At 42.2% G+C, this 24,977-nt stretch overlaps 1 protein-coding gene across 1 annotated transcript in view; it reads left to right on the top strand.

Moving 5' to 3' along the window:
• The first annotated feature begins 5,065 nt into the window (after positions 1-5,065).
• Positions 5,066-24,977, top strand: part of LOC139563176 (myosin-binding protein C, cardiac-type-like) — a 51,954-nt gene continuing 32,042 nt past the window's right edge. The window contains 13 exon segments of the mRNA XM_071381515.1: positions 5,066-5,123; positions 12,427-12,805; positions 14,807-14,878; positions 15,221-15,294; positions 15,451-15,599; positions 15,804-15,918; positions 16,100-16,148; positions 19,565-19,734; positions 19,996-20,116; positions 20,330-20,344; positions 20,710-20,834; positions 21,064-21,169; positions 22,404-22,570. Coding sequence (XP_071237616.1) covers positions 5,066-5,123; positions 12,427-12,805; positions 14,807-14,878; positions 15,221-15,294; positions 15,451-15,599; positions 15,804-15,918; positions 16,100-16,148; positions 19,565-19,734; positions 19,996-20,116; positions 20,330-20,344; positions 20,710-20,834; positions 21,064-21,169; positions 22,404-22,570 — 1,600 coding nt within the window.

Here is a 24,977-nt window from a genome sequence, read left to right on the forward strand (position 1 = left end):
ATCAATTTTAGAATAAGGCTGTTACGTGAAAAAATGGAAGGGGTCTGCATACTTTCTGAATGGTGGTTACTTCCAAGCCTTTTTAAAAATAGAGAAGTAACACCCCCTCTTCCTCCTGTGTGAGAAAAGTAACGCTGTCTCCATACTGTGTTTCTTTGACCACACCCTCCTCCATCCTCCAGTCCTTGGGAAAAGGGTCTATGTGCTAAGCAATGCATGTCTTTCAATGTTTTAAAACACATACAGTAGAGGCCAACCCCGTTTTGGTTACAAAAGCAGAGCAACAGTAGGATTAACATAAAAGTACAGACCACTTATATATTCACCCCCATGAACTCATAAAGACAGTTGTCCAACCATCATCTCACATTGCAGTGTTTATGCAGCAAGCCTTTTTTCCCTGTAAAATTTTCTCACAGAATTCTAATTTTCTGAATAATGTACATATGTGCTGTGGCAGGAGTTGTGTAAACAGAGCTACTGCATAAACATGGCTAGGTTATATTGAATCCAGCCCACTGTCATTTTATTCTGGATCATTACGGAGCCTATTGTTACCAAATGAGTCTGCATGGACGTTGCATATTTATAATCCCCTACGTATTTATTTGGACTGTCACGGTAGTCTGTTGAAGAAGGATCGGACCAAAGCGCAGCGTGGTAAGTGTTCATGCTTTTATTTACAACTGAACACTAATAACAAAAATAACAAAGAGAATGAACACATAACCGAAACAGTCCTGTCAGGTGCAGAAACACAAAACAGAAAATAACTACCCACCAAGCATCGGTGGGGAAAAGCTACGTAAGTATGATTCTAAATCAAATCAAATCAAATTTTATTAGTCACATACACATGGTTAGCAGATGTTAATGCGAGTGTAGCGAAATGCTTGTGCTTCTAGTTCCGACAATGCAGTAATAACCAACAAGTAATCTAACCTAACAATTCCACAACTACTACCTTATACACACACAAGTGTAAAGGGATAAAGAATATGTACATAAAGATATATGAATGAGTGGTGGTACAGAACGGCATAGGCAAGATGCAGTAATGGTATAGAGTACGGTATATACATATGAGATGAGTACTGTAGGGTATGTAAACATAAAGTGGCATAGTTTAAAGTGGCTAGTGGTACATGTATTACATAAAGATGGCAAGATGCAGTAGATGATATAGAGTACAGTATATACATATGAGATGGGTAATGTAGGGTATGTAAACATTATATTAAGTGGCATTGTTTAAAGTGGCTAGTGGTACATTTTTACATAATTTCCATCAATTCCCATTTTTAAAGTGGCTGGAGTTGAGTCAGTATGTTGGCAGCGGCCGCTAAATGTTAGTGGTGGCTGTTTAACAGTCTGATGGCCTTGAGATAGAAGCTGTTTTTCAGTCTCTCGGTCCCTGCTTTGATGCACCTGTACTGACCTCGCCTTCTGGATGATAGCGGGGTGAACAGGCAGTGGCTTGGGTGGTTGTTGTCCTTGATGATCTTTATGGCCTTCCTGTGACATCGGGTGGTGTAGGTGTCCTGGAGGGCAGGTAGTTTGCCCCCGGTGATGCGTTCTGCAGACCTCACTACCCTCTGGAGAGCCTTACGGTTGTGGGCGGAGCAGTTGCCGTACCAGGCGGTGATACAGCCCGACAGGATGCTCTCGATTGTGCATCTGTAGAAGTTTGTGAGTGCTTTTGGTGACAAGCCGAATTTCTTCAGCCTCCTGAGGTTGAAGAGGCGCTGCTGCGCCTTCTTCACGACGCTGTCTGTGTGGGTGGACCAATTCAGTTTGTCCGTGATGTGTACACCGAGGAACTTAAAACTTTCCACCTTCTCCACTACTGACCCGTCGATGTGGATAGGGGGGTGCTCCCTCTGCTGTTTCCTGAAGTCCACAATCATCTCCTTTGTTTTGTTGACGTTGAGTGTGAGGTTATTTTCCTGACACCACACTCCGAGGGCCCTCACCTCCTCCCTGTAGGCCGTCTCGTCGTTGTTGGTAATCAAGCCTACCACTGTAGTGTCATCCGCAAACTTGATGATTGAGTTGGAGGCGTGCATGGCCACGCAGTCGTGGGTGAACAGGGAGTACAGGAGAGGGCTCAGAACGCACCCTTGTGGGGCCCCAGTGTTGAGGATCAGCGGGGTGGAGATGTTGTTACCTACCCTCACCACCTGGGGGCGGCCCGTCAGGAAGTCCAGGACCCAGTTGCACAGGGCGGGGTCGAGACCCAGGGTCTCGAGCTTGATGACGAGTTTGGAGGGTACTATGGTGTTAAATGCTGAGCTGTAATCGATGAACAGCATTCTCACATGGGTATTCCTCTTGTCCAGATGGGTTAGGGCAGTGTGCAGTGTGGTTGCGATTGCGTCGTCTGTGGACCTATTGGGTCGGTAAGCAAATTGGAGTGGGTCTAGGGTGTCCGGTAGGGTGGAGGTGATATGGTCCTTGACTAGTCTCTCAAAGCACTTCATGATGACGGAAGTGAGTGCTACGGGGCGGTAGTCGTTTAGCTCAGTTACCTTAGCTTTCTTGGGAACAGGAACAATGGTGGCCCTCTTGAAGCATGTGGGAACAGCAGACTGGGATAAGGATTGATTGAATATGTCCGTAAACACACCAGCCAGCTGGTCTGCGCATGCTCTGAGGACGCGGCTGGGAATGCCGTCTGGGCCTGCAGCCTTGCGAGGGTTAACACGTTTAAATGTTTTACTCACCTCGGCTGCAGTGAAGGAGAGCCCGCAGGTTTTGGTAGGGGGCCGTGTCAGTGGCACTGTATTGTCCTCAAAGCGGGCAAAAAAGTTGTTTAGCCTGTCTGGGAGCAAGACATCCTGGTCCGCGACGGGGCTGGTTTTCTTTTTGTAATCCGTGATTGACTGTAGACCCTGCCACATACCTCTTGTGTCTGAGCTGTTGAATTGCGACTCGATTTTGTCTCTGTACTGGGACTCAGAGACAACGATAGACAGCTGCCTCTGATTGAGAACCACACCCGGCCGTTTTACGTGTCCCCAATCGATTGTGTTTTTTTGTTCGTTTATTTGCGTTTGTTTGTAACTTATTTTGTACATAATGTTGGCGCTACCGTCTCTTATGACCAAAAATAACTTCTGGACATCAGGACTGCGATTACTCACCACGGACAGGCAGAATACTTTTTTTTCTTTAACGAGTCTGACGAGCCCAACGCGAACGATATACTGTTTTTCGGGAACAGGCCCAGATCCCCGTGATTTGCATGAAGAGGAGGCAGAGAAAATGGGGACAAAGGGCGGGCTGCCTTCTGATAATTCGTAGGCAATCGAATAAACCTCCTCTTCCTTTCATTCTGCTAGCAAATGTGCCATCTTTGGAGAATAAAATAGATGACCTACGCGCAAGATTACACTTCCAACGGGACATTCAAAACTGTAATATCTTATCCTTCATGGAGTCATGGCTGAACGACGACACTATCAACATACAGCTGGCTGGTTATACACTGTACCGGCAGGATAGAACAGCGGCGTCTGGTAAGACAAGGGGCGGTGGGCTTTGTAAACTCAGCAAAAAAATTGACATCCTCTCACTGTCAACTGCGTTTATTTTCAGCAAACTTAACATGTGTAAATATTTGTATGAACATAACCAGATTCAACAACTGAGACATAAACTGAACAAGTTCCACAGACATGTCACTAACAGAAATGTAAAAATATGTCCCTGAACAAAGGGGAGGGGGGGTCCAAATCAAAAGTAACAGTCAGTATCTGGTGTGGCCACCAGCTGCATTAAGTACTGCCGTGCATCTCCTCCTCATGGACAGCACCAGATTTGCCAGTTCTTGCTGTGAGATGTTACCCCACTCTTCCACCAAGGAACCTGCAAGTTCCCGGACATTCCTGGGGGGAATAGCCCTAGCCCTCACCCTCCAATCGAACAGGTCCCAGACATGCTCAACGGACATTGCAATTTATTGCCCTGACCACATCTGCAGTCCTCATTTCACCTTTATGTAACCAGGTAGGCAAGTTCATGCCTCCTTGCAGCATGCCTAAGGCACATTCACGCAGATGAGCAGGGACCCTGAGCATCTTTCTTTTGGTGTTTTTCAGAGTTAGTAGAAAGGCCTCTTTAGTGTCCTAGGTTTTCATAACTATGACCTTAATTGCCTACCGTCTGTAAGCTGTAAATCTCTTAACGTTCCACGTGTGCATGTTCATTAATTGTTTATGGTTCATTGAACAAGCATGGGAAACAGTGTTTAAACCCTTTACAACGAAGATCTGTGAAGTTATTTGGATTTTTACAAATTATCTTTGAAAGACAGTTTCGCTGAGTTTATTTTTGTAAATAACAGCTGGTGCACAATATCTAAGGAAGTCTCGAGCTATTGCTCGCCTGTGGTAGAGTATCTCATGATAAGCTGTAGACCACACTATCTACCTAGAGAGTCCATCTGTATTTTTCGTAGCTGTTTACATACCACCACAGACTGAGGCTGGCACTAAGACCAAAATTGAATGAGCTGTATTTCGCCATAAGCAAACAAGAAAACTCTCACCCAGAGGCGGTGCTCCTAGTAGCCAGGGACTTTAATGCAGGGAAACTTAAATCTGTTTTACCAAATTTCTATCAGCATGTTAAATGTGCAACCAGAGGGAAAAAAAACTCCACCTTTACTCCACACACAGAGACGCATACAAAGCTCTCCCTCACTCTCCATTTGGCAAATCCGACCATAATTCTATCCTCCTAATTCCTGCTTACAAGCTAAAATTTAAGCAGGACGCAACAGTGACTAGATCAATAAAAAAGTGGTCAGATGAAGCAGATGCTAAGCTACAGGACTGTTTTTCTAGTACAGACTGGAATATGTTCCGGGATTCCTCCGATGACATTGAGGAGTACACCACATCAGTCATTGGCTTCATCAATAACATCGTCCCCACAGTGACCGTACGTACATACCCCAAACAGAAGCCATGGTTTACAGGCAACATCCGCACTGAGCTAAAGGCTAGAGCTGCCGCTTTCAAGGAGCGAGACTCTAACCCGGAAGCTTATAAGAAATCCCGTTATGCCCATTCTCATCGACGGGGTTGCAGTGAAGCAGGTTAAGAGCTTCAAGTTCCTAGGTGTCCACATCACCAACAAACTAACATGGTCCAAGCACACCAAGACAGTCGTGAAGAGGGCACAACAAAACCTATTCCCCTCAGGAGACTGAAAAGATTTGGCATGGGCCCTCAAATCCTCAAAAATTTCTACAGCTGCACCATCAAGAGCATCCTGACTTGTTGCATCACTGCCTGGTATGGCAACTGCTCGGCCTCAGACCGCAAGGCACAACAGAGGGTAGTGCGAACGGCCCAGTACATCACTGGTGCCAAGATTCCTGCCATCCAGGACCTCTATACCAGGCGGTGTCAGAGGAAGGCCCTAAAAATTGTCATCGACTCCAGCCACCCTAGTCATAGACTGTTCTCTCTGCTACCGCACGGCAAGCGGTACCAGAGCGCAAAGTCTAGGTCCAAGAGGCTTCTAAACAGCTTCTACCCCTAAGCCATAAGACTCCTGAACAGCTAATCAAATGGCTACCTGAACTATTTGCATTGCCCCCTGACTCTTTACACCGCTGCTACTCTCTGTTGTTATCATCTATGCATAGTCACTTTAATAACTCTACCCATATGTACATATTCAACTAACCGGTGCCCCCGCACATTGACTCTGTGCCGGTACCCCCCTGTATATAGTCTCGCTATTGTTATTTTACTGCTGCTCTTTAATTTCCTGTTACTTTTATTTCTTATTCTTATCCGTATTTATTTTTTAACTGCATTGTTGGTTAGGGGCTCGTAAATAAGCATTTCACAGTAAGGTCTACACCTGTTGTATTCGGCGCATGTGCCTAATAACATTTGATTTGATTTTTATTTTCATACTGTATGATTCACTTGATTACGAATAATAATTGCTGAATTATGAATAATGATGAGTGAGAAAGTTACAGAGGCATAAATATCATACCCCCCCCCCAAAAATGTGAGAGGTTAGCATGTTCGGGGGCATGATCTTTGTGCATCTGTAACTTTCTCACTCATCATTATTTACGATTCATTCATGATTATCCATAATCATGGTAGCATCCACATTAATGTAGAAGTGGTCAGAAACATATTTGATTCTAATTTACAATAAAAGTGACTCCAAAATGTAACAATTCATTATTTACCATACATTGCTATTGGGCACAACATAATTTGAAACACAACGAAAGCAAACTGCAAATGCATCCAATAAGTTTGTACAGTCACAAGCTTGATGTAGTCATTGCGTGCTACGAATATGGGAGCAAATACTAAACTTTTGAAAAACAATTATACACTGCAAGTGATTTTGTACAAATTCTTATGACACCTTCAAATGGGCGGACTAGATACATAAAGTGAGTTGATTTCTAAACGGTTAAACATGTATGTATGAAAATACCCCAAAATAAAAGGTGACATTCTGTACTGTCGCCTCATATAAAACATTTTATCTCAAAGTTTTAGCTTCACTGTCCAAAAATACATAGGGGAGTGTATGTAAGTGTAAGTTCAAAATTCCGAGTGCATCATTTCATGCACCACTGAGTTCATGTTTAAACATCACTCATCATGTGCCGATGATCCAGAAATGCCTCACAGGATACCAACCCGACAAATGACTTTCCACTTTTTTGGGTCACATGGAAAGCATTGCCATTCACTATGGAAAGAGCAACTCAACAGATCAGATGACAATGCAGCCTCCTCCCAGTATCAGTTACTCAGATACAGTATGTCCGCTAAGACATCTAGCGTTCCAGATCTCCCAAAGTAATTTAGTATTATTTAGTATCCTTTTCTCAAAGGGGGGCGCCATTTCGACTTTGTAAAAATTTGTTCCCAAATTAAACTGCCTCGTACTCAATTCTTGCTCGTACAATATGCATATTATTATTACTATTGGATAGAAAACACTCTCTAGTTTCTAAAACCGTTTGAGTAATATCTGTAATATCTGTAATATCTGTATCTGTGAGTAAAACAGAACTCATTTTGCAGCAAACTTCCTGTCAGGAAGTGAGAAATCTGAAATCGGGGGCTCTGTTCCAGGGTCAGTTTATTAATTTGTATGTAATCTATGGGTCTACATGCACTGCATACGCCTTCCCCTAGATGTCAGTAAGCAGTGAGAATTGGAATGGGGTGTCTAGGTAGATCTGAGGCCGAACAAGAGCTCTTGGAACCGGGTGTGCAGTCTTTTCTACGTTCGTCATGACTCGAGACAGACCTCAGGATTGCGTCCTGAAAAGCTGTTGTTATAGGCGCTAGATATATCCGGCTCTGATTTTATTCGATATACGTGTTAAAAACATCATAATGTAGTTATTTTAAACCGAGTTATATCAGTTTATATATTGCGATTTTCGGGATTTTCTTTGTTCTGCGTTATGCTGAGTTGGACACTTCTGCACCACATGGCTAACGTTTGCTGCTAATTCCACAGTTGAAGACGACCTTCTACAACCGAGCAACGATTATTCTGGACAAATGACAACTTGTACAAGATTCTGATGGAAGCTCATCAAATAGTAAGAACTATTTATGATGTTAATTCGTAATTTCTGTCGAAAAAGTTAAACTATTATTCCGCCATTAATTTCGGTGCGGTCTCGCTTTAACGCACGCTGTATGTCGTAGTAACGTTAATTTTAAAAATCTAACACAGCGGTTGCATTAAGAACTAATGTATCTTTCATTTGCTGTCCAACCTGTATTTTTTAGTCAAGTTTATGATTAGTTATTGATTAGATTAGGTGCCTCTCCCAAGATTTCTCCCGACATTTTGTTTGCAGTTTGGCTACTATTCTCATTGTATAACCACGATTTGTGCCGCTAAATATGCACATTTTCGAACAAACCATATATGTATTGTGTAATATGATGTTATAGGACTGTCATCTGATGGAGTTTGAGAAGGTTAGTGAAAAAATTAATATATTTTGCTGGTTTATTCGCTATCGCTAACGTTATGTTGAATGAATGGGGCTGTGTGGTAGGCTATTGTAGTAAGCTAATATAATGCTATATTGTGTTTTCGCTGTAAAACACTTAAAAAATCTGAAATATTGGCTGGATTCACAAGATGTTTGTCTTTCATTTGCTGTACACTGTGTATTTTTCATAAATGTTTTATGATGAGTATTTAGGTAATTCACGTTGGTCTCTGTAGTTATTCTAGCTGCTTTGGTGAGATTTTGTGATGGTGGCTGCAATGTAAAACTATGATTTATACCTGAAATATGCACATTTTTCGAACAAAACATATGCTATACAATAAATATGTTATCAGACTGTCATCTGATGAAGTTGTTTCTTGGTTAGTGACTATTTATATCTTTATTTGGTCGAATTTGTGATAGCTACCTATGCAGTAAAAAAATGGTGGGGAAAAAAAGTTGGGTCTTTTGCTATCGTGGTTAGCTAATAGAAATACATATTGTGTCTTCCCTGTAAAACATTTAAAAAATCAGAAATGATGGCTGGATTCACAAGATGTGTATCTTTCATCTGGTGTCTTGGACTTGTGATTTCATGATATTTAGATGCTAGTATTTACTTGTGGCGCTATGCTAGTCAGCTTTTTTACTGATGAGGGTGCTCCCGGATCCGGGATGAGTACCAAGTAGAAGTTCATCAAGACCCTGCTATCAACAGATAATTATTCTGTAAATCAGATTTTTATTGAAGTGTCTTTTAAATGTAAAATGAGTCTCTCTACTGATACATAGATGCTTTGCACTGCAAAGTGGTTTTGAATTCCCCAACTGATGAAGAAATAGTTTGTGGTGAACTATTTGGATTGAAATAAAACAAGAACTAGAAAATACAGGTGAACTATATAAGTTCATTGGGTAAACACTTACTGGTCCTAATGCTAGCTAACTGCTTTGCTTGCTTGCTATTTTTCCTTTTCTTTTTACAATAACTGTTGTTAGTTGAAATTATGTTTCAACCCTCATATTATATTTTTTTCTCATTTACTTTACTTTATATGGAGGAATTGGAGTGAAATGTAATATAAATAGGCCCAATAAATACACCGTTGAGGTTAAGGAGGAGATACCAGTCATCACTAGCCTGAAAGAAGAAGCACACTTGGAAGCCCAGCAACGACGTAACATTCTTTCTATGCTCGCTGCGCAACTAAAATACTCTCACTAATCCCTCTACTGTGCTACCTGTGCCCCTGTCACTGGGGTTGCTTGCTGAGTGCATTTATTAGTGGGGCACATATGCATTCTATATTTAAAGCCATTGGGTCATCTTGCTCTATGTGGAGGTCATTTCATTTGTGATGTAATGAGCTGATTGGAAACCATTCCCTGGTTAGAGGGTAATAAAACACCTGATACGACTCACAGAGAGGAGAAATGTATTAGACAATAAAAACCTCTCATTAACAACACATTGGAGAGCTCTGATATTAACCCACTGCAACGCAGAGATGATTGCAATGATAAAATCAGCATTTTCAGCATTTATCAATTTCAATTGATTCATTCAACTGAATTCAAGACTGTGGTACAATTTAAGGCTCTATTCAGTGCATTCGGAAAGTACTCAGACCCCTTGACTTTTTCCACATTTTGATACTTTACAGCCTTATTCTAACATTTATTTCATTTCCCCCCCTCATCAATCTACACACAATATCCCATAATGACAAAGCAAAAATATATATATTATTTTTTTGCAAATGTATTTTAAAAACCAATGGGAATATCACATTTACATAAGTATTCAGATCCATTACTCAGTACTTTGTTGAAGCATCTTTGGCAGTGATTACAGTGATTACAGAGTCTTCTTGGGTATGACGCTACAAGCTTGGCACACCTGTATTGGGGAGTTTCTCCCATTCTTCTCTGCAGATCCTCTCAAGCTCTGTCAGGTTGGATGGGGAGTGTCACTTCACAGCTATTTTGAGGTCGCTCCAGAGATGTTTGATTGGGTTCAAATCCGGGCTCTGACTGGGCCACTCAAGGACATTCAGAGACTTGTCCTGAAGCCACTCTTGGCTTTTATTGGCTGTGTGCTTAGGGCTGTTTTCCTGTTAGAAGGTTAACCTTCGCCCCAGTCAGAGGTCGTGAGCGCTCTGGAGCAGGTTTTCATCAAGGATCACTCTGTACTTTGCTCCGTTCATCTTTACCTCAATCCTGACTAGTCTCCCAGTCTCTGCCACTGAAAAACATCCCCACAGCATGATGCTTCCACCACCATGCTTCACCGTAGGGATGGCGCCAGGTTTCCGCCAGACGTGATAATTGGAATTCAGGCCAAAGAGTTCAATCTTGGTTCCATCAGACCAGAGAATCTTGTTTCTCATGGTCTTAGAGTCCTTTAGGTGCCTTTTGGAAAAGTCCAAGCAGGGCTGTCATGTGCCTTTTACTGAGGAGTAGCTTCCGTCTGGCTACTCTACCATAAAAGGCCTGATCGGTGGATTGCTGCAGAGATGGTTGTCCTTCTGGAAGGTTCTCCCATCTCCACAGAGGAATTCTGGAGCTCTGTCAGAGTGACCATTGGGTTCTTGGTCACCTCCCTGACCAAGGACCTTCTCCCCCAATTTCTCAGTTTAGATGGCCAACCAGCTCTAGGAAGAGTTTTGGGGGTTCCAAACTTCTTCCATTTAAGATTGATGGAGGCCACTGTGTTCTTGGGGACCTTCAATGCTGCTGAAATGTTTTGGTACCCTTCCCCAGATCTGTGCCTCGGCACAATCCTGTCTCGGAGCTCTACGGACAATTCCTTCGACCCCATGGCTTGATTTTTGCTCTGACATACACGGTCAACTGTGGGACCTTATATAGACAGGTGTGTGTCTTTCCAATTCATGTCCAATCAATTGAATTTGCCACAGGTGGACTCCAATCAAGTTTTAGAAACATCTCAAGGATGATCAATTTCGAGTCTCATAGCCAAGGGTCTGAATCCTTATGTTACATTTTTTTTTATACATTTGCAAACATTTCTAAAAACCTGTTTCCACTTTGTCATTATGGGGTATTGTGTGTAGATTGATGAGGGGAAAAAATTATTGAAAACATTTTAGAATAAGGCTGTAATGTAACAAAATGTTGAAAAAGGAAAGTGGTCACAATACTTTCTGAATGCACTGTATAACCTTATTTGTAATTTGTCTGAAGAGCTTCCATTTGATAATGGAACTACTATGGTGTATCATCGTAGTGCACTTCAAAGGTTTTACATCACAATTTACTGCAAAAATCCATGACAAACTGGGCATCTTAAAACTTCTTAAGGCTAGGGGGCAGTATTTTCGTTTTTGGTTAAAAAAAAACGTACCCATTTGAAACTGCCTATTTCTCAGCCCCCGAAACTAGAATATGCATAATAATGTCAGATCAGGATAGAAAACACTCTGAAGTTTCCAAAACTGTCAAAATTTTGTCTGTGAGTTAAACAGAACTGATATTGCAGGCTAAAAGGAAAATCCAATCAGGAAGTGCCCCTGTTTTTGAAACCTCTCTGTTCCTATGCATCCATATTGCCCATTTAAAGGGATATCAACCAGACTCCTTTTTCTATGGCTTCCCTAAGGTGTCAACAGCCTTTAGACATAGTTTCAGGCTTTTATTTTGAAGAATGAGCGTGAACGACCACATTGCGTAAGTGGATAGGTGGGGGCTCTCAGAGTGAGTTGTGCGCAAAAGAGAAAGGCAGCCATTGTTACTCCCAGTCCTAGTGAAAAGCCAACTGTCCCGGTTAATATATTATCGAATAGATATTTGAAAAACACCCTAAGGATGGATTATAAAAAACGTTTGACATGTTTCTGTGGACATTATGGATATAATTTGGAATTTTTGTCTGCGTTGTCGTGACCGCTCTTTCCGGTGGATTCCTGGGCATAACGCACCAAACTAACGGAGGTATTTGGATATAAAAAATATCTTTATGGAACAAAAGGAACATTTGTTGTCTAACTGGGAGTCTCGTGAGTGAAAACATCCGAAGATCATCAAAGGTAAACGATTAATTTGATTGCTTTTCTGATTTTCGTGACCAAGTTACCTGATGCTAAGTGTACTTATTGTTTTGTCGAGCGATCGATAAACTTACACAAACGCTTGTATTGCTTTCGCTGTAAAGCATAATTTCAAAATCTGAGACGACAGGTGGATTAACAAAAGGCTAAGCCATGTTTTGCAATATTGCACATGTGATTTCATGAATATGAATATTTTCTAGTAATATTATTTACCTGTGGCGCTATGCTACGCTATGCTATTCAGAGTTGCTGATGACAATTATCCCGGATCCGGGATGGGTGGTTCAGAAAGGTTAAACGGAATTCTTTCATTCTGACCCATCCCTGCCTCTCCAGTCTCAGCATTTGCCAAGAAACCAAAGACTCAGGTGGCAGAGGAAGGGGCAACAGTGGTTTTTGAGACCGAGACAGAGAAGCCTGATGCGAAGGTGAGATGGCAGAGCAACACAAAGGACCTTGCCTCTGGCGACAAGTATGTGATCAAGGCAGATGGAAACAAGCACTCACTTACCATCCAAGCAGTCACCAATGAGGACGGCACTGCCTATGCAGTGATTGCCGGAGGGTCAAAAGTCAAGTTTGACCTTAAGGTGAAGGAGAAAGAAGTCATGGAGGAAGTCAAATTGGAAGTGAAGGAGGAAGTGAAGAAGGAAGTGAAGGAGAAGGAATGTGGGAGTCTATTAGGTTGTAGACCTTTTTCCAGAGCCATACTCACGTATGAGCACAGTGTGAGGAGCACCGAGCACAGAGGCCACCAAACACCATAAACATGTTTTTTGAACACTGAGCACTGTTTACTGCACTGCTGGTTGTTATCGACTTCAATCACAGTCTGTTTTAGACAATTACTTAGTATGTTTCATTTCATCAAGCACAGAGCACAGTGTGTACTGTAACATTACCTACATAGTTGACCACACAGCAACCCTTTCAGCCTGGCAGTAGGAACTGTGTGTGGTTTGATAAAATGCCTGGGGTCAGAGAGAGAGAGTGGCTGTGGAGAGCTCAGACTTGGAGCAGCTCCAGCCTGTCCAGTGCTGCTGTGATTCACATCAAACCCTCCCTGATTACCTTCACCCTGGCCTGACACAAACAGATGGTTTCCTCATGAGTAACCACAGCAGTGCTCAGGATAGATAGTCACAAGAGGCATCTGACACCCGCACACAAATACATTACAGATAGGCCCACTCAGAGCCATCTACCAAAAGATTGTCTATTATATTGACAAGATAGTCGATTGACCACTCCAACAATGGAAATACATGTCCTTTAAAGATAGAAGGCAGGCAGGCAGGAAGAGGTGAGATCAGGTGGAACCATTCTAGCCAATGAGAGGGTAGATACTTGTATGAACAACAGGCCATAGAGATATACTGTATATCTGTGCCATTATAGCGTCTGTGACCAGCTGGGCAGCGCCATTGAGGCTGTCTCCATTTTAAAGTAAACAATTTTCATCTTCTTCATTGGCTGATTGCTCCCAACTCTTAGGAATCCCGACCCAGTTGACTAATTTAAAATGGTGGAACCCTCAATGGCAATGTCCATGTTAAAACGGGTTATATCCATGATGAGTCCTCTATCTATCTCTATGACAACAGGCACAACTCTGATATAAAGTCGTTTTTTTGAAAGTTGACGAAATGCCACGTGCATTCACTTATGAAATGCCACGTACATTCGTAACAACCTAACCATTATGGAACTTCTATTCAATCAAATAAAACTCACGTAGCAAATGAGCAATTCCATTTTTTGTTGACCAAATTCAACACTCTCTCATTGACTACTGCACATTTGAAACAGATGGGGAGCGCCATGGACAAACAGCAAACAAACACTTTTTATGGAAATAAAATTATCTCTTGCCTTGTGAGTCTTGCAAAAGTCGTAGGCCATATAAACTGACTCTACAAAACATTAGGAACACCTTCCGGATACTGAGTTGCATAATAAACATTGTGCCCACTCAGAGGTGAGGAAATAGTCAATGAAATGCAACAACATATCGTAGGCCTACCAAACATGAATCAAAATGTGTGCAATGTTGCAAAAAACGGTAAGGGAATGACATTTTGTAACGCTAGTGATTACTGTACGTTTATATGTAACATAGATTCAACAAATATGTTTATAAATTTGGGAAAACAACATCAAACATGTGCCTACGGAAACAAAGCGCTCTCAAATGTTAAGACATTTTATGAGTTAAGAGAACATGCGCATAGGCTAAGTTTCGCCACAAAATGTAACCCCTCGAGCATCCCATTGGTTCCTGCATGATGCCCCCCCTCGATCATCTCATTGGTTCCTGCATGAATGCCCCCCTCAAGCATGCCATCTTCCTGCTTGTGTGACACTTGATATTGTGGATTTCACAGGATGGTCTATGCAATTAAAATGTGAGTCAATTAAAGTATTACCTGAGTTTTTCGGGGGTCCACCACCAAAGAACATCCAGCTAACTTGTCACAACTGTGGGAAGCATTGGAGTCAACATGGGTCTGTGGGGGGGCGGGGGGGGGGGGGGGGGTATGCAACTCAGTATCTGGAAGGTGTTCCTAATGTTTTGTAGACTCAGTGTATATGGCCTACAGTCCGAGAAACATTCAGTTCTATGAGTCTCTCATTGTTAACTCTTTGTTACCAGAGGAAGCCCAGGGTGGAGCAGGGGACCCAGCAGCTTCAGATCCAGCTGCTACAGACACTGAAGCACCAGCAGAGGCCCCAACCCCAGCAGAGACCCCTGCAGCAGCGGACACTACACCAGTAGCACCTCAGCCAGGTGCCAATATACAGGCACATGACACTACAGGATTTGATGGTTAGACCAATGTTTACAGATTGTTTCCACCGATCCTTTGAGCTACTGGATACACGCTTGTGGTGATGTTGTAAGGTCACAATGCATGACAATGGAGACATTGTAATATACTTCACTGAAAAACTTGTGCACTGCACTTGCCAGTATCACAATTTAGCTTTGTATCAGCCTTCACAGAGCTTCTGTGAAGAAAAAAAACAACAACAAAAAACAGATGGTATAACTATCCTTGGTAGTTTACTTGCTCCTGGCTTCTCCCTAGCTCTGTCCTGTTTAACATTTTCCTGTTCCCTTCTCAAAAAGTCAAGCCCCTGACACGAAGACAGACCTCACTGGCCTGTTTACAGAGAAACCCCAGAGTGGGGAGGTCGCTGTGGGTGAGTGACACCATTACATTTTAGTCATTTAGCAGACTCTCTCATCCAGAGCAACTTAGTGAGGAACAGCACCCCAGAGATCATAGCCATTCATGCAAGCCATTCATAAAGATGTTATGGGCATGTCAAGGCATGTTTCCCTACTGTTGTGTCCAGGTGAGAACATACATTTTGTGGCTAAAGTGAATGCTGCTTCACTGCTGAAGAAGCCCACCATCAAGTGGTTTAAGGGGAAGTGGATGGACCTGGCTAGCAAGTCTGGAAAGAACCTGCAGATCAAGGAGCTTTATGATCGTAACTCTAAGGTTAGACTTTTGCCCCATACATGAGCATGCTACATACTGTTGTCACCAATGTACAGTTCTGAACATCATGATAGGTTGGACACTGCAATGAGCTGTTAAAAGTTGTTCAGGAAAGTCCTAGAGATCACCTTGCAAAAGACTTCAGAGGTTTTATGGTTTTGGCTGACATTATTATTACCAGGAATTTTTGAACTTTGTTTTCAGGTCTACACCTTTGAGATGCAGATCATTGCAGCCAAGCCCAGTTTCGCTGGAGCTTACAGGTGTGAGGTGTCATCCCGGGACAAGTTCGACAGCTGCAACTTTGACCTAACTGTGGGTGCCCTCACACAGTACAATCACTAGGGGCAGCTTAACAGAAAGTACAATTGTTCTTATTTTCTCCTTAGTGCCTTTCCTTGCTAAAGCATACAGTAAATATCAGTTATTTTTTTTATAGTACCTGTGGTATAAAAATCAATGATAGAGAAGAGATGAGTGATTATTCTATCATGTTTCAGAGGCCCGGGCTGTGGAGGGGTTTGACATCAGGGCAGCTTTCAGGCGCACGTAAGCTCAAAAAGAATGTGTGTGTGTGTGTGTGTGTGTGTGTGTGTGTGTGTGTGTGTGTGTGTGTGTGTGTGTGTGTGTGTGTGTGTGTGTGTGTGTGTGTGTGTGTGTGTGTGTGTGTGTGTGTGTGTGTGTGTGTGTCACAGGAAGTTGGTGGCACCTTAATTGGGGAGAACGGGCTCAAGGTAATGGATGGAGCTGAATAAATGGAATGGTATCAAATACATCAAACACATGGTTTAATGCCATTCCATTCTCTCCGTTCCAGCCATTATTATGAGCCATCCTCCCCTCAGCAGCCTCTACTCGTGTGTGTGTGTTTGTGTGTGTGCGTGTGCGAAAGTGAGAAGGATTGAAGGAAAAGTATATCAAGTTGTTATTTAGCAAGCTGTATCAACAAAACAATACAAATTAACTTTGTACAATGGTATTAATTAAAGCATTTTTCGACAGCCTCAAACTAGCAGTCTGTGCATATTGTTGGATGGTTATTTAAATGCTTCTCTTTTTTTGTATACAGTATGTGCCAATACACAATAAGTAAATGGGGTGTAATAGTATCTTTACAGTCCTTTGGATATGTGAGAGAAATAACTATCTTGTCACGTTCCTGACCTGTTTTCCTTTGTCATGTATTTGTTTTAGTTGGTCAGGGCGTGAGTTGGGTGGGTTGGTCTAGGTTTGATTTTCTATGTTGGGATTTTGTGTTCGGCCTGGTATGATTCTCAATCAGAGACAGCTGTCAATCGTTGTCCCTGATTGAGAATCATACTAAGGCAGCCTGGGTTTCACTTGTGTTTTGTGGGTGTTTGTTCCTGTGTCAGTGTTTGGGCCACACAGGACTGTTTCGGGTTAGTCACGTTTGTTGGTTTTTGTATTTTGTAGTGTTTGTTGTTTTTCCATTAAATAATGAATACTTACCAATCCGCATCTTGGTCCGATCCATGCTCCTCCTCATCTGAGGAGGAGAACGACTACGACAGCCGTTACATATCTGGCAATGCCAACTTGTCAGGAGTGGAGCTGCTAAGAAGAGAAGTGGACCATCAGGAAGGTAGTGGCGGGAGGGGTGTTTGCTGCAACATTGGGGGTTCATATCCAAACAATGGAGCCTCTGATTACCAAAAAGACTTCAGGGAAAGCTTTTCAGTCCCTCTTTTTCACTGCTTTCCTTTTGGGTCAAACAGAGCCAGTTTCTGGAGATATGTAACTACCTCGCTGAATTTTGAGAAGACTGCCATGGTGTGAAAGAGACAGGGTTTGACCTAACTCATCTTTTAAAGAGACCACCTTAGATGTTAAATCCACTGGGTCATCCTTTAGCTTGACAGCTTGAACACTGTCATTGTGTCAACTTTGACAGAACCAGCTTCTGGTTTGGAGGTGAGAGAATACAATAGGCTGGGTTAACAAGCAGCTTAACAGCACACCAACTTTATATGTCACTCAAACTCTCTCTCTGATCTACCACGGGGTCTTATCAAAACAGCGGAGCCAGCTGCACAAACATTGAGCCAAAGGAGTGAGTTTTTGGCCTTGCCCCTGGTTTGATGGTATTGAAAGTGCCAGGATGTGTAAAGACACACAGGCTTTTCTGTGGCACTGGTTCTCCAGGGCTGTCGGATGAGAGATATCACTGGAGGATGTCACCGCCGTGTGTTGTAATTCTACCACATAAACCACCAGGCCCTCGTTTAAATCCTGATCGCTTCAGAGATCAGAGGAAAAAGATAAACACTTCCAGCCGCATATAAAACTGCTGTCCTCTCCCTGAGATCCCTCATCACATTGATCAGTGTGGAATACAGATTCCATGGGGATTTTGACCAGGTGCTGGCATTCACCTTGAGTGACGTTTTTTGTTTGGAAGATTGTTGCTTCTCATGGTTACGGTAGTACAGGCTAAGCATCTATCTCTCCAGCCAAACATCTGTCCATCCATCCTGTCTTTTATTCTTCCGTCTTTTCATTCATGCAACCACCCCTCATCCATCCACCCCTCATCTATCCATCCATCCATTGATCATCATCTTTCTTTCTGCCAGAAAAGACAGCCTGTCTGTCTCTATCCGTCTATATTATACTATATTTCCAGTGCATCCCAAATCTCTCTTTGTTTCTTACCCCTTCAAATATATATCAGCTCCCTGCGTTCCACCTTGAAAAAATGTCAAGACCCTTTCTGCACTGTCTATAATTGTCCCCCATTATGAAATCGGGGAGGGGACTGTGGATTTCTCTGTCCGTTCCTTCGTACGTTAGTCACACGAGATATCTCAGATAGCACTGGCCTGATTTTGAAAAAACGTGGGTGAATGATACATCTTGCCACAGAGATCCGGCATTTACAAAATTACACTGATTTGTCCAAGGCAGGAGCTATAGTAATTAACTGAAAATTGGCCCAAGGGGCATCATTCGTAGGGGACAACATGTTTGCTGTTGTTTTCAATGGTGCTGCTCATCTCTTATGGTGATGATGATAACCAAACTGTCAGAATACATTGCTTTGATAGGGTACTGACATTGTGTTATTGGCACTGATATTTCTACAGCAGTATGGATGGAAGTGAGGAAGCAGGAGAGTTGGACTTCAGTGCCTTGTTGAAGAAAAGGTGAGTGTGAATTATCTCTGATATTTCAGAACAAAAAGTTGAGTAACATAATTATTTTCCAAATCAGTAAGCTTGTTTCTCTTGGGCATGTTATCTCTCTGTGTCCATCTCTCTTTGTCTGGCATCTCTCATGCCCTGGCATTTACCTTGATGTCATGCATTGACCTATACTGGCAAACACATTGTTTTAGGGTCTCTTGTTTGTTGAAAATGTGAATGTTTTTTTCAAAATTCATAATACAGTTATTCAATTATTCTGATTTGATGTTCTATATAATTCTGATTAATCGGAATTCATTTTCAATATTTTACAATAGCTATGGCACTTTTCTGTATGTCTGCAGACTATTGCAGCAGAAAATATATTTGTTGTAGTTGTGCTTATTTGCGGTCTTCATGGGTGGGTTCTAGGGTGCTATAATTCGATTTTGGGTACTGCAATGTATATTTGATGTATGTATTAATCTGTTTGGTTTGTCGCTTGGGTTCTGCTTCGGAATGAGTGCAGCAGTTTTTTCACCAGGTCATCGGTAAGAAACAATTGTTGTCGATGTAATAATATGTTATCTGACTGTTATGTGAAGACTGCAATGAGTTTGAGTGAAACCTGAATGCAAATGTGACTTAGAAAATTGTAATGGAAAATTGCAAGTAATGAAGAAAATGTATAAGTAGGCCTATTGAGCATGGATAGACCTAACTGTTACTGTGCATGGTCAGTAATGTAGCCTAATGATAATGCTAAGTGATGGCTTCAGACATTGGCTTACCTTGTCCCCTTGTGTCCTCTTTCTGTGCCAGTGCCTCTAAGTCCCAGGTCAAAAGTGAGCCTGATGAGGATGTATGGGAAATCCTCCAGAAGGCTAAAGCCAGTGAGTATGAGAAGATCGCCTTCCAGTATGGCATCACAGACCTGCGTGGGATGTTGAAGAGGCTGAAGAAGATGAAGAAGGAGGAAAAGAAGAGTGAAGGTTGGTATCTCTATCTTTGTGAAACCAACACTTATCCTTCAGCTCATACATTATGCATCCTGAGATTGAACCCGTCCTAAAATGGACACCGCAAATACCCATTTAGGTACTCATCCCTTCAGTCATCCCTCCATGGAAGCCTCCATTGTAGAAGCTAGCTACTATATCTGTATTTACAGCTAAATGTTACCTCTGCAGATCAGTATTGTTAACTATAGGAAAAGTAATTGCTCTCCACGTGTCTGTGTCTCCAAACCCCAGCTTTCCTAAAGAAGCTGGACCCTGCCTACCAGGTAGAAAAAGGGCATAAAATGAAACTATGCATTGAGGTGGCCAATGAAGACGTAGATGTAAAATGGCTGAAGAATGGGCAAGAGATTTAATTAACTGGAAGGGGAAAGGGTTTTCTGAGCTTGCATTCAAATTGAATGAATTACTGATGTACCATCTCTTACAAATGTGTGTACAACACATGCTTATTCAGCAACTCAACAATACAATTATCTATCTCTCAGATTGCTGTATATGCCATGCAAACGTTTCTCTTCTCTCCCCCGACACAACACATGGATGGACTGTGCTGATCTTGCTGACCTTTCATGAACAGCAAGTAAGTACTTTCATCATTTCAAGCAGCACATCTGAGATTGTTTTGCTAGGTACCAACAGTAGCAAAGGGCTGAAATAAGCTAGACAGGAATACGACTGTCAACCATTGTAAATATGGAAGCTTTTTGGGGTCTCCACACTGCTGTCTACTCTGAAAACATGATGATGACTGATGTAAAACTGTTATGCAATCAACCAATTTACCAACTATCTATACAATGTATCATCAACAGGATGACAGTGTTACACAGAAGGCTATTGTGGTTTGAATGTTGTCTATGTCTGTCAATAAGGAACATTTATTTTATTATGAAAGGTGTTGGTGAATAATTGCGTGGATAATGAAGGTTCTTGTCCATCTACCAGGTACATCTTTGAGAGTGTTGGCAACAAGCGATACCTCACCATCAACCACTGCTCACTGTCAGACGATGCCACATACACTTGTGTGGTCGGAGATGAGAAGTGCACCACAGAGCTCTTTGTCAAAGGTGCATGTGAGACAACTGAAAGTGGACAGTCAACGGTCCAACATCAATGTTTCATTTGTACACCAGTTTGAATGCATTTCACACTGACATTATATTTGTGCCTGCGTGATGTTTAAGATAGCATCATGACATAACAAGGGAAACTCACAACAAGGGAAATATGATTATTTGCTAGGTGCCTGGTGGTATAATGGTGGTTGTTATTGTTTCTTTCTCTGTGTGTCTGCAGAGCCTCCTGTCACTATTACAAGTAATCTGGAGGACCAGATGGTCATGAAGGGTGAGCGGGTGGAGTTAGAGTGTGAGGTGTCAGAAGAAGGGGCTACTGTCAAATGGTAAGACGTTCCCTCAACCCACAAATCAAACTCAAACACTTCCATACCATAGAAGGTGTGAGGAGTCAAACAATGGGTGCCATACCAGACAGTATTTTAAGATTTACAAAGTGCCAAGTCCCTGACCGAGGACATCAATAGCATGGTCTGGCATACTGTTCACATTACGTCATTTCACAACAACTCGGAAAGACACAACAGATGGCTGTAATAACTAATATGGTGACATTGTGGTACATTAGGTTTCATATAGGAAATTGCTGTATTTTGTGTTTCCCTTGTTAGAATTAATCCACATATCAGATCTTGGTTTGAGGATACATTACTCTGGTTGTAAGGATTGAAACAGATGTAGTTTTTGACTCTGCGCTGCACATTCCTCACATGTCCGGTAGATGGCATTTGTGTCGCTCATGGCTTTAACGTGTTAGTCACCCCCAGGCTGTGACTTCCCTGATTGACAGACAGATGCTGACCTTCCTGTCAGTGTTTCAGGTACAGTGTCTCTGCCACAGGGCTGGGCTATATATTACAGTGTCTCTGACACATTGTCTCTGCCACAATGTCTCTGCCACAATGTCTCTGCCACAGGGTCTCTGCCATAGGGTCTCTGCCACAGGGTCTCAGTCACAGTATATCTGCCACAGGGCTAGGCTGGATATCACAACATGTAGTAAATTATCAGCCACATGAAAGGTCACACAGGGCTGTTAGCACGTCCCCTGTCCTTTAGCGGGAAAGTCATCGTGAATTATGGTCACCCATCCAAAATACAGCATTGTGATGTTCCTGGAATTGGGCCTAACCATGGACACATAAATAAATATGTATTCGCCAATTTGTTTCTTTGAGCAAACATACAGTATCAGATTGCAATGATACAACTGTTAATACCTGTGCAACTGTGCCTTCATTGGTGAAAATTAAATAGTTGTGGTAAAGTGATGACCATTCAGAAAAGTGACATATTGAGAACATTTGTCAGTGCCGATTTGTAATGCAAAATGGCTGACAGTGTTACATCGGCAACTCTGTAACACATTCACTAAATACTGTCTAACATAACCTCAAATCAAAGCTGTTATAGTGACACCTCTGACTGTTTATAAAGTCTTTATATAGTGTTGCTTAATATATATATATATATGTGGAAATGTTGATGTAGATTCAATTAATCGGACAATAATGGAGAATTTGAGACTGCTAGTGCTCATGTGGTGCTCTGTCTCTGCAGGGAGAAAGATGGTGTGGAGCTGACAAGGGATGAGTCCTTCAAGTACCGCTTCAAGAAAGATGGCCGCAAGCACGTCCTCATCATTAATGAGGCAACTAAGGAGGACTGTGGCCACTACACAGTTAAAACCAATGGTGGTGAATCTATGGCTGAACTCATGGTGTCGGGTAAGTGCTTACGTCAGACAACACAACAGATTGAAATACATCTCTGCTCAACAATGTTGAACATGATAGCTAGTATCCGGGGGTCCAACCACCTGCAGTCCATAAAGCATGTCCAGTTTAAAGACTGACAAAGCAATCTTTGAACTAGAGTACTGGGCTGAAGATTAAAAAAAACAATGTGAATCTTCTTCCTCACCCTTCACCGAGACCCAGCCTACTCTTATGTTCCTGTCACTCCAAGCAAGCCCCTGTTCTGCCTAACCTTGAAACATGGCTGCCCACGCCATCAACCATGTCACTATGTCAAGGTTACAGCGCAAACACAAGTCTGTCCAAATACCGGCTAAAGTTAGAAGACATGGCCCATATATTTTATCTGAAGGGTACAGGCTGGCGCAGGTGACCCTCAATTGTCTATATGTGTCTTTGTCTCTGTCTCTGTCTCTGTCTATCTCTCTCTCTCTCTCTCTCTCTCTCTCTCACTCTCTCACTCTCTCACTCTCGCACTCTCGCTCTCTCGCTCTCTCGCTCTCTCGCTCTCTCGCTCTCTCGCTCTCTCGCTCTCTCGCTCTCTCGCTCTCTCGCTCTCTCGCTCTCTCGCTCTCTCGCTCTCTCGCTCTCTCGCTCTCTCTCTATTCTATCCTGTTGTACTGCATGTTTAATTTCTTCTGTATATCTAATTCGTGCCAATAGGTGTATATTTATAGGGATATTCCAAAAAGATAGGGAATACAGCAAACTAAAAATGGTGTCCTATTCCAGCGAGCATAGAGAATCAACCCACAGGAGACGTGGTAGAGACGTTGGATGATGACCATTCAATGAAAACGAACGTAGGAGAAAATCTAAACGAACATAGGACAAAAATGAAATAACAACATTAATTTAAACCATTACGTGATTGAACAACAACAATCAATTAACAAAGTCACTTCAGCATTTTCAACTGTGACAGAACCTTAGCCATGTCATTATGACATCTAAAAACGCCCATTCTCCACCATCTCTTAACTAAACATCAGTTTATGACCGTTTTACAATCCTAACATGGCCATAAATGCTCTGTCATTGATGTCAAGAGCTGCAGAGTGCAGACATTGGTTTTGCTGTTCTAAAGTTAGACCTGCAATTTTTTTGGAACATTTTGGATGTAGATGTACAGTACCAGTCAAAAGTTTGGACACATTCATGGGTTTTTCTCTATTTTTACAATTTTAGAATAATAGTGAAGACATCAAAACTATGAAATAACACATATGGAATCATGTAGTAACCAAAAAAGTGTTAAACAAATCAAAATATATTTTATATTTGAGATTCTTCAAAGTAGCCACCCTTTGCCTTGATGATAACTTTACACGCTCTTGGCATTCTCTCAACCAGCTTCACCTGGAATGCTTTTCCAACAGTCTTGAAGAGTTCCCACATATGCTGAGCACTTGTTGGCTGCTTTTCCTTCACTCTGCGGTCCAACTCATTCCAAACCATCTCAATTGGGTTGAGGTCAGGTGATTGTGGAGGCCAGGTCATCTGATGCAGCCCTCCATCACTCTCCTTCTTGATGAAATAGCCTTTTTTGGTTACTACATCATTCCAAAATGTGTTATTTCATAGTTTTGATGTCTTCACTATTATTCTACAATGTAGAAAATAGTAAAAATAAAGAAAAACCCTTGAGTGTGTAGTTGTGTCCAAACCTTTGACTGGTACTGTATATAAACATACATGTATGTATACTTTTATCAAACCGAATCAAATTCAAATCACATTTTGTTTTTCACATGGGCCAAGTACAAATACAACCTTATCATAAAATGCTTACTGAGGAGCCCTTTAACAACAATGCAGGGTTTTTAAAAAATGAAGTAAGAATTTTCTGCTACATGGACAAAAGGAAAAATAATAACACAATAAAATAACTACACTGCTCAAAAAAATAAAGGGAACACTTAAACAACACAATGTAACTCCAAGTGAATCACACTTCTGTGAAATCAAACTGTCCACTTAGGAAGCAACACTGATTGACAATAAATTTCACATGCTGTTGTGCAAATGGAATAGACAAAAGGTGGAAATTATAGGCAATTAGCAAGACACCCCCAATAAAGGAGTGGTTCTGCAGGTGGTGACCACTTCTCAGTTCCTATGCTTCCTGGCTGATGTTTTGGTCACTTTTGAATGCTGGCGGTGCTTTCACTCTAGTGGTAGCATGAGACGGAGTCTACAACCCACACAAGTGGCTCAGGTAGTGCAGCTCATCCAGGATGGCACATCAATGCGAGCTGTGGCAAGAAGGTTTGCTGTGTCTGTCAGCGTAGTGTCCAGAGCATGGAGGCGCTACCAGGAGACAGGCCAGTACATCAGGAGACGTGGAGGAGGCCGTAGGAGGGCAACAACCCAGCAG

This window comes from Salvelinus alpinus, chromosome 33 (genome assembly GCF_045679555.1).
Source record: "Salvelinus alpinus chromosome 33, SLU_Salpinus.1, whole genome shotgun sequence".
In the NCBI taxonomy this organism is placed as follows: Eukaryota; Metazoa; Chordata; class Actinopteri; order Salmoniformes; family Salmonidae; genus Salvelinus; species Salvelinus alpinus.